The sequence below is a fragment of the Coffea eugenioides genome, chromosome 10 (assembly GCF_003713205.1).
Source record: "Coffea eugenioides isolate CCC68of chromosome 10, Ceug_1.0, whole genome shotgun sequence".
Lineage (NCBI taxonomy): Eukaryota > Viridiplantae > Streptophyta > Magnoliopsida > Gentianales > Rubiaceae > Coffea > Coffea eugenioides.
In genome coordinates this window covers 9,651,340-9,660,611 of record NC_040044.1, presented here as the reverse complement: position 1 = coordinate 9,660,611, position 9,272 = coordinate 9,651,340, and the positions used below count along the sequence as shown (strand labels likewise).

The window sequence follows — 9,272 nt, the reverse complement described above, 5'->3', positions numbered from 1 at the left end:
TATAAATTAGTTAAATAATGTAGTTTCCTCTTTTGATTCACTATATTTTTTGGAAATTGAAATTTGGTAAATTAATACATTTTATTGTGTAAATTACTAAGATGACCACATGTTTCATAAAATGACAAACATAACCTTTGTTTATAATTAGTGATATAATATTTTTGGATTAATCATTACACTAATAGCGTGTGTTAGTGCATTGAGATACATATTACATCATCCAAACTTGAATTTGAGTTCCACATTTGTATACGTTGCATGTAAACCCATTGGTTTATATATATAAATAGTGTAGGAAATATTTATCCATATATTTTTTGAATAAATCTTTTATACACCATTAGTATAAACTCATTTTATACTAACAATTCGTTATTATGTGCCAATTCATTAATGAAGGTGTGTAACTTGTTAGGTAACTAATTTTAGCTTCTTTCATTAATGAAAAATATAAGTGCTTTTTTCTTTTTTATAAGTGGAAGGTCTTGAAAGATATAAGTGTGGTCTGAACGGTAGCACATAATAGCCTTGGAACAACTGATTTGGATAGGAGATTATTTGAAATGATTTTTTGAAAAAAAAAATTATAGCATTCTTTTGAAATCAGTATGTGAGATAAAAAAGTTGTTAAAATGTATTTATGATACAAGCAAATAAATTTCTAAAATATTAAATTACATAGAAATTAATTAAATAGAATTTAATACAAATAAAAAAATCAACAGCTTAATAAAATTAGAACTTTATCTCAATTAAAAGTATGAAAACTCATGAAAATCAATTTCGAGAAAAACCTACAGGTCTATCCATCCATTGCCTTTGTTTTCATGCTTTTGCTTGTTAAATATATTTACTTTTCCACTTTCTTCAATCTGTTCCCACTTATTTTGCATGGTGAATTGAAGTGAAAATCACTTGACCCAAATCAAATCTCAAAATTCATGCCTTTGTAAATCTCCAAAATTTTCTTTCTCTACATCTAATCACAAATATGCATATCTTTCCATAGCTTGAAGAGAAAGTTTCTTTTCCCTACATGATCCATGATTTCATGCCTCCCTAGATCCAAAAATTTTTTTCCCAAATTTTCTTAATTTACATCAGTTCCTCCACATTGATAAAAAAAAATCTTTTAGTCTTGTTTTAATTACGAAACAATGATGGTTGAGATCTATTAGTGGTTTGGATAATGCAAAGGTCAAATAGAAGTTGTAGATGCTAGAGAGTAGGAAATTAGAAGAGAAGAACAAACCTTTTACAGAATTATTCGTGAAATATACTAGGTTTATTTTTAGAAGTAGTTTATTAAAAATAAAATGATTTTCATAAAATAATAAACTTACTATGACATCTATCTAAAGTTAATTTAGACTTAAAAAAGTTAATTTTCACTAACAATGTATATAAAATTTATTTTATATTTTCCAACATTATATATTTGGAAGACTAAATTAAAAAATATTCTCACTTCATATGACTAAACTGAAGTCTTTAATTCAAATTGAGATTTTGTGTTAGGGACCAAATTGATACTTTCAGAGTATTTCAAAGGACCAAATAGAAACGTTTCCAATTTGACTCAATTAAATTGAGATTTTGGAGTTCAAAGACTACCAATAGCCAAGCTGGCTGGTTGACTCTCTTTTATAGTCACATTATGTGGGTCCCAAACTTTTATTATTATTATTATTTTTTTTTTTTTTTGTCAAACACCATAATCTTCATTTCATAAACTCGATAGTACAAGATTGGATACATCAGGATTGCTTCCTGTATAATCATTTTGTGCACTCTCATGGAGCCACATGGGAAAGCACTCTTCCCATTCAACATTTTTTGTTAGCTGTACCGCAAACTTAGCCAAACTATGTGCACAACAATTTCCAGTTCTATGGACAAAAGAGAAAGTACATTTTGCAAACAAACATCTCATATTCGCAATGTCCTCCAGGATAACATCAACTCTTGATTGCTGCCCATTTTCCTTGTTTATCCTATCCACCACCTCTTTGCAATCAGATTGGAATTCTACTGCCTTCCAGTTTGCTTCGTGAGCCATTTGCATTCCCATCCTAATTGCTGCTGCTTCCTCCACTTGTGGTTCACTAGTTTTGTATGCAGTTCGTGCCCAGACTTTCACTAGTTTACCTTCAGCATTTCTAGCCACAGCTCCCATGCCTGTTTTCCTCATGTGTTGAGAGAAAGCAGCATCTGTGTTTATTTTTATCAGTCCCCTTGGTGGTGGACTCCACTTCCCTCTATTGCTTGAGTGTGCTGTTTGTTGAATGAACTCTCCAGCTGTACATTTTTGAGCATCTATATACTCTTCCCACTCTGCTAGAGCTTGCTGGACTGACTTTCTGGGATCTGCCTCTTGTGCCTCAAAAACTTTCCTATTTCTTGCCTTCCATATTTGCCATAGGATATTTACGGTGAGAGCTATGTGCTCCTGTCCGTTATCCCTTTCTTTTGCTCCTAATATCCCTTCCCACCACCTTACAAAATTGCTTCTCATGTCCTTCAAACCATCCCATTGCACTGGCGATAGCTTCCAAGTCGTTTCAGCATCTTTGCAAAAGAACAACATATGCTCAATTGTTTCCACCTCCTCCCCACAGCTTCTACACATTGGAGTGCCTTTGCCTGTCCTTCTATTTATCTGTTCATTCACGGGCAGACTGTGGTGCAGACACCTCCACAGGAAATGCTTTAATTTGTGCTTCAGCTGTAAGGACCATACATTCTTCCAGATTTTTGAGTTCTGTTGATCATAACTGGTACTTCCAAAATTTGTTTGCACCCTTCCCTTCAGCTGTTCCTTACTTGCTTCCATTGCTGCATCATAGGCTGACTTCACAGTGAATACACCCGACTTGGTGTATCTCCAGTACATTGTATCCTGGCAGCCTGTGGTGCTTATTGGAATGGCCTTTATCTTTTGGATATCCGCCTCTATAAACCAACGTTTGAGAACTGCCTGGTTCCATTCTCCATCCGTGATCAGTTCAGCTACTTCTTTGATCGTGCATTGTGGATGTCTTGCAGTTGTTAATCTTCCATTTTCACTTCCTGGTATCCACTTATCTTGCCAAATATCAATTGATCTCCCATCTCCTACTCGCATTCCTATTCCATCTCCGATCTCCCAAACTTTTATTACTATAGGATAAAGGACCCGGTTTCTAGTTTGTGAATGTCCTATTTAATACCACATATGAATCCGTGTTTGTTGTGCTGTCTAATTTTTAGTGGTTGAAAATGTCTTTACCATAATGATGTTAGAAACCACTACACCATTTTGTAGAACTTACCGTTAAACAAATTAGAATAGAAAAGACTCTCAAAAGAGGGGACTCTGCTCACAATGCTTAGATAATCGGACCATCGGTCCAGGAGCCACCAGGAGGGACTCTTTAAGTCCCTCTCCGGGTGCTGGTTGCGAAATCAAATTTCCTTGCCACCATCAAATGCCAACAATTCTTGGTTTCCCAACTGATTTTAGTCCCCTCTAAATTTTAATGGCCAATAAATCCCTCCTAATTTGTCAACCTAAGCTTTAATAAATTCTTAGGCCAATGGTCTCATTGGGTTTGTCCCCAAAAACAAAAAATCCCTCCTAATCTATTAACCTGAGCCTTAATAAATTCTTTATGGGACTACTAAATTAATATTGTTCCTTTTAAGTCTATGAAATAACATTAATCATAACATAATTTAGTCTCTTTTATTTCTCATTTACCATTTTAGTCCTTGTAAAGTATACTTAATCAAATTTAGCCCCTTATATCTCACTATTGATATATTGTGCTCCTATATTTCTATGACTTCTATGCTATGAAATTATGTTTTCCTCAAATAACTAAATCACCAAGTACCAATACAAAAGATTAAAATTACTAATATACAAATAAGAGCAATAAAAGTGACATAAGATCATAAATAAGGAGGTAGAAATCTTATTTTCCTTCTTTCTTTCCGTTTCTTAAATTTTATCTCTCCCCTATTAGAAACAAAAATTTTAAAAATAAATATCTAAAAATGAAACATCAAATTCAAATTTTCTAATGAACATGAGGGTCTTAATAGAAAATTACCCTTTTGTTGCGTTTAATGTACTGGGATTTCTTTTTCTTGTTAGAGCCATGAACATGGACGTAAAGAGAGGACAATAACTAATAAATTTATGCCGCCCCGCGGACCTTTGCCCTTTGGCATCAACAGAAAAGTGTAGCAAAATGCAAGAAAGTCAACAAGCGTATCACCAAAAAAATAATAGTCTTATATAACAAGACATAAATTTGGGGAAAATTTTTTTAAATATTATCTTGCATGCATTATAAATACATTCCTAATCATTATTTTTATCTCTCATAAATCACATCATAAAAGTGTTACTGTATTATTCTAAATAATTTTTTTAAAATAATCTCCTATCCAAACACACCGCAAGATTGTAGAGTTTTCAGTTTTTCTTCTTGTTAGAAAGGAAAGTATTAGAGTCAATCTTCAATTTAAATATTTGACAATGAAATGTGATTTAGTTGGTAAAAATATTTTCATTTGTGATGAGAGGGTCATACGAGTGGAATCTCACAATTATCGCAATTGATACTTGAGGGACGATTGCGTGGTATGATGGAAGTTTGGATTAAAAAACTCACACTTATTAAAAAAAATGTATATCACAGGTGATACTCTTAAAAATGGAAAAAGTGTAATAAATTGTTAAGATTAATCCAAACACACGTCTTCTTCCATTTTAGTTTCGATCTCTTTTAGCGCACACAGCATAAATTAGACCCAAAACATGTTGTACAAAGACAAGACAAATTGGCAATATTATGTGTAAATAAAGTAAAATTCAGTGTGAAGTTTCAGTGGAACACGTAATTTGGAAAGTAAAAGGTTCTTTGTACTTTTTTTTTCTTTGTACTTTATTCTAATCCACTGGTATAATTAATAATTGTATAGGAGACTAGAAAAATTAGGCCATGATCAGCGACATGGTGGATTGTGGATACCACCAGTAAATACTGGATACTGGTGCCTGCAGTTGCCAGAATATCCAAATCTTTTTTTCAGCTCCCACACTGGCTTACTCAGTTGTATGGTCCTTTGAGATCAAAGACCAAGAACACTAGAGATTTAGAGATAGTAAACAGAAATGGAAAAGAAGGTAGATGATAGACAGGAGGAGCAAACGATCCCTTTGCTGACTCCCTATCAAATGGGACCTTTCCAGCTCTCTCACAGGTAATATTTCTGTATATATTTAGTACTAGAATTTCTCTTCCTATATTTCTGTCAGGCTATATAGTTTTGAACCTTTTTTTATGAAGGAAATGATCAGCTTGTGTTCACTGTTGAAATGTCTGAATTTGGATTAAGAAGCAGATATTTTAGGAAAATCCCACTTGGGAAATCACTTTGATGTATGTATTTATCTAATTGCTAGCTTTTGACTTGGAGTGAAATCAGGTTCATCAGGCAAGTAATTTCAACTTTTATATTATTCAAGAAACAGACAAAGTTAGATTACTAAAACGAAGGACTTGGTTGTAGTGTTTTGAAGGAGGGATTACTGTCTCAATAATCTGGGCTGAAGTGCTATCTTTCTTCCTTAAGTGATGGCTAATAGGAAAGATGTGTTTATACACCTGGTAAAGTTGATCTGTAACTATGAATAACATAATTTGATTTGGAAGAAAATGCACTAAAAAAGTTTCTGAATTTGTTACATTAACAGACTTTGTACCTACTTTTCTGATCATGTCATGATGTGAAGAAATTTGCTGTCCTAAGGATTTGAAGAGAAGAAATAAAAGCTATATGTTGTGAAGGAGTCACAGAGGCTACTTTCAGTTTGAACTTCAAAGAGTCACAAATTAAAGAAATGCTCCAAGCTGAGCAGTCTTATCACTCCGTCCCTGCGTCATTGTGGGAGAGCACATTCTAATTTTTCTTTTCCTCTTTTCCTTTCCTGATCTTTCAAAGTGATCAATGGCTCGGTGTGAACTCACAGAAAACGAAATAGAAAAGAAAAAGATTCTAGAAGATCAATGACAAATTGGCTTGAAACTTTGTGTAGTTTGTCGTTGCGTATAAATGTAACTTATCCGATTGCAGGTCAGGATCATCTCTTTTTACTGCAATTGATAGATTTTTAAACACTTCGTTACTCTGTTAGTTTGACTGTTTGTTGTTCCTTTTAAGTTACATGGAGGCAGAAAATATGTCAATACAATGAGAACCACCTTCAAGTAAACACCCTACTTCGCATTTTGCATAAAAAAAAGTAACTTATCCGATTGCAGGTCAGGATCATCTCTTTTTACTGCAATTGATAGACACTATTACTCTGTTAGTTTGACTGTTTGTTGTTCCTTTTAAGTTACATGGAGGCAGAAAATATGTCAATACAATGAGAACCACCTTCAAGTAAACACCCTACTTCGCATTTTGCATAATTTGCTCTGCATTTAGACTATGAAGCTCTCCTTCTGTCCTCCTTAAATAGAAATAGGACTGGACTTATAAGCTCAGTGAAGAAATCTTCCATATCACAAGATTTACTATTTCGAATGAGACTGAACTTAGAATTCTCCTTTCCTCTTTGGAGGCAATAACTCAATTGAAAAAAAAAATTGTAACTGAAGTTTGTGTGATATTGCATCTTTCTTATCAGAATTACGACTACTTTAACTGATCAATTTTGAGATTCCATCTCTAACCCCTACATCAGAAAGAGTTTCAGGGCTAAATTTTGCACCATCTAATATTAATTCCATGCAGAATTGTTTTGGCACCTTTGACAAGACAGAGATCTTACAACGATATTCCACAGCCTCATGCTATTTTGTACTACTCTCAGAGAACCACGAAAGGTGGTTTGCTCATAGCAGAAGCCACTGTAGTCTCTGACACAGGCCGAGGGTAATTCTATTAGAATTCCTTGTTTTCCATTGATCTAAATATTTCAAGCATTCACCCTATGTTTGTTATTTTGGCCATTTCTACTAAGTGTTGAACTTTTCCTTATATATAAAGCTATCCAATGACACCTGGAATATGGACTAAGGAACAAATTGAGGCTTGGAAACCAATAGTAGACGCAGTTCATGCCAAAGGTGGTATATTTTTCTGCCAACTTTGGCATGGTGGACGGGTTTCAAACAATGGTAATTTTCTCTCTGATTAATTTTTTTTTGGTTAAGTGTGCTATCTTAGACATGCTAGTTGTGGACCAAGATTTACTATATATTCAACAGGAATACAACTGCTGTAAACTAATTCATTTGGCAAGGCCACTCTGGATGATGCATTTACACCTTAAAATTTCATCTGGAATCAAGCATGGATATAAATCTGAGGATTGGTTGTGGCAATTGAGATTTCTTGTTTCAGTCTAATGTGTTATTGGAGGCACTAGTTCCTGTTCACTCTGAGCGCTTGACTTCTATTCCTTTGAAGCTGATTTAATTAACTTCCATTTGCAGATTTTCAACCCAACGGACAAGCTCCAATATCATCTACAGACAAGCTGTTAGCTCCCCAAGTTCGAACAAATGGTATTGATGTTGCAGAATTTTCACCTCCTCGAAGGTTAAGGACAGAAGAAATTCCTCAGGTTGTCAATGATTTTAGACTTGCTGCTTTGAGTGCTATTGAAGCTGGTAAGATTTTCAGTATATGCAGAACTTGTTGAAGAACTGAAAAATTAAAATCTATCTTTTGGAGATAAAGATGGAATCCTGATTAAAGAATGACATTGTTCTTGAGTTCTTGCTCTTATGTACACAATTCTTATTCAGCGCAGGTAGAAGTGTAAATGAGAACAAAAAAGACTGGTTCATTAGGAACTTTAACTTAATTTTCAGCAAGTAGGATAAATTTGAGCTAGTAACATACTGGAAACTTCTACAAAATAATCTTCTGATTTGCGAGTGCCTTATCTGCATTTCTTTAGTTAAGATTACAATTTATGTCCTAATTGGCTAAATCATTCATTCTACCAATGTTGCAAAGAAGATGACAGAACAGCCTTAAAGTTATCAGAAGATCATGTTTTGCCCTATCCAGCTTAAGTCTATTCTGCAGGATTTGATGGGGTTGAAATCCATGGAGCTCATGGTTATCTAATAGACCAGTTTTCGAAGGGCCAAGTCAATGACCGAACAGATGAATATGGAGGATCTTTGGAGAACCGCTGCAGATTTGCTTTGGAAATAGTTGAAGCCGTGTCAGATGCAATAGGAGCCGATAGAGTTGGTATAAGACTTTCGCCCTTTGCGAATTACAATGGAGCAAGCGATTCAAATCCGAAAGCACTAGGTCTGCATATGGCTGAAGCCTTGAATAAGTATGGAATTCTGTACTTGCACATGGTTGAGCCAAGGATGATAAAAGTTGGAGAAAAATTTGAATGTGCCGATAGTCTTCTGCCAATGAGAAAGGCATTCAAAGGTACTTTCATTGCTGCTGGTGGTTATCAAAGGGAAGATGGAAACAAAGCTGTGGCAGAAAATCATGCTGATCTTATTGCATATGGGCGTATATTCTTAGCCAATCCTGATTTACCCAAGAGATTTGAGTTAAATACTCCCCTGAACAAGTATAATCGAGCTACATTCTATATACCTGATCCAGTTGTGGGTTATACTGACTATCCATTTCTTGAAACAAATGCATGACTTACATCCTATTGTATTGGCTGGACTATTGTTGGAAAGGATGTGAATTTTGTTAGACATTGAATTGCAGAGGTAGTTAGAAAAGGACATGGCATGAAATGGTTCAGCATCCGTCTGGTAATAAATGTGATGACTAAGGATTTAACAATCAACACTGCAAATTTGCACATACTTTTGAATAGCTAAACTAAACAAAACAGATCAACGATCTTTATGGTCATTTTTGACTGTTTATTCCAGCAATATGTGCTCTTAGTCTCAAATATTTGCACAGATGGGAAAATTCAGGTTGCACTTTGAGTCTTTGGCTGAGTTTTGCAGCTTGAGAATTTCAGAAAACAACTATTGCAAGTTATCAACAGCATATCAGCAAAAGAATAAACCATTTATCTCATAATTAGTCCAAGAATCAGAGCTGTAGGTTTTGAATTTTCTGTTCTTTTTTGTCATACATGTAAAATGTAGGATATGGTCACATTTCAAGTATTAAAAAACTGGAATTCCTGGACGTGTATATTTGTGGCATGATCCCACTATCATCAGCATTAATTTTACCTGCAATATTGAAAGATTGGCTGC

At 34.4% G+C, this 9,272-nt stretch overlaps 1 protein-coding gene across 1 annotated transcript; it reads left to right on the top strand.

The window, feature by feature from the left end:
• Positions 1-5,167: 5,167 nt before the first annotated feature.
• On the top strand, positions 5,168-8,693 carry LOC113749953 (putative 12-oxophytodienoate reductase 11). Its single transcript, XM_027293842.1, has 5 exons — positions 5,168-5,256; positions 6,796-6,936; positions 7,051-7,181; positions 7,500-7,676; positions 8,101-8,693. The coding sequence occupies exons 1-5, from the start codon at positions 5,168-5,170 to the stop codon at positions 8,691-8,693; spliced, it is 1,131 nt and encodes a 376-aa protein (XP_027149643.1).
• Positions 8,694-9,272: the final 579 nt, after the last annotated feature.

Coding starts and splice junctions, on each gene's coding strand:
- LOC113749953 (XM_027293842.1), top strand. CDS start 5,168: ATGGAAAAGAAGGTAGATGATAGACAGGAGGAGCAAACGATCCCTTTG. Junction 6,937..7,050: donor GTCTCTGACACAGGCCGAGG/GTAATTCTATTA, acceptor TTATATATAAAG/CTATCCAATGACACCTGGAA. Junction 7,677..8,100: donor TTTGAGTGCTATTGAAGCTG/GTAAGATTTTCA, acceptor TCTATTCTGCAG/GATTTGATGGGGTTGAAATC.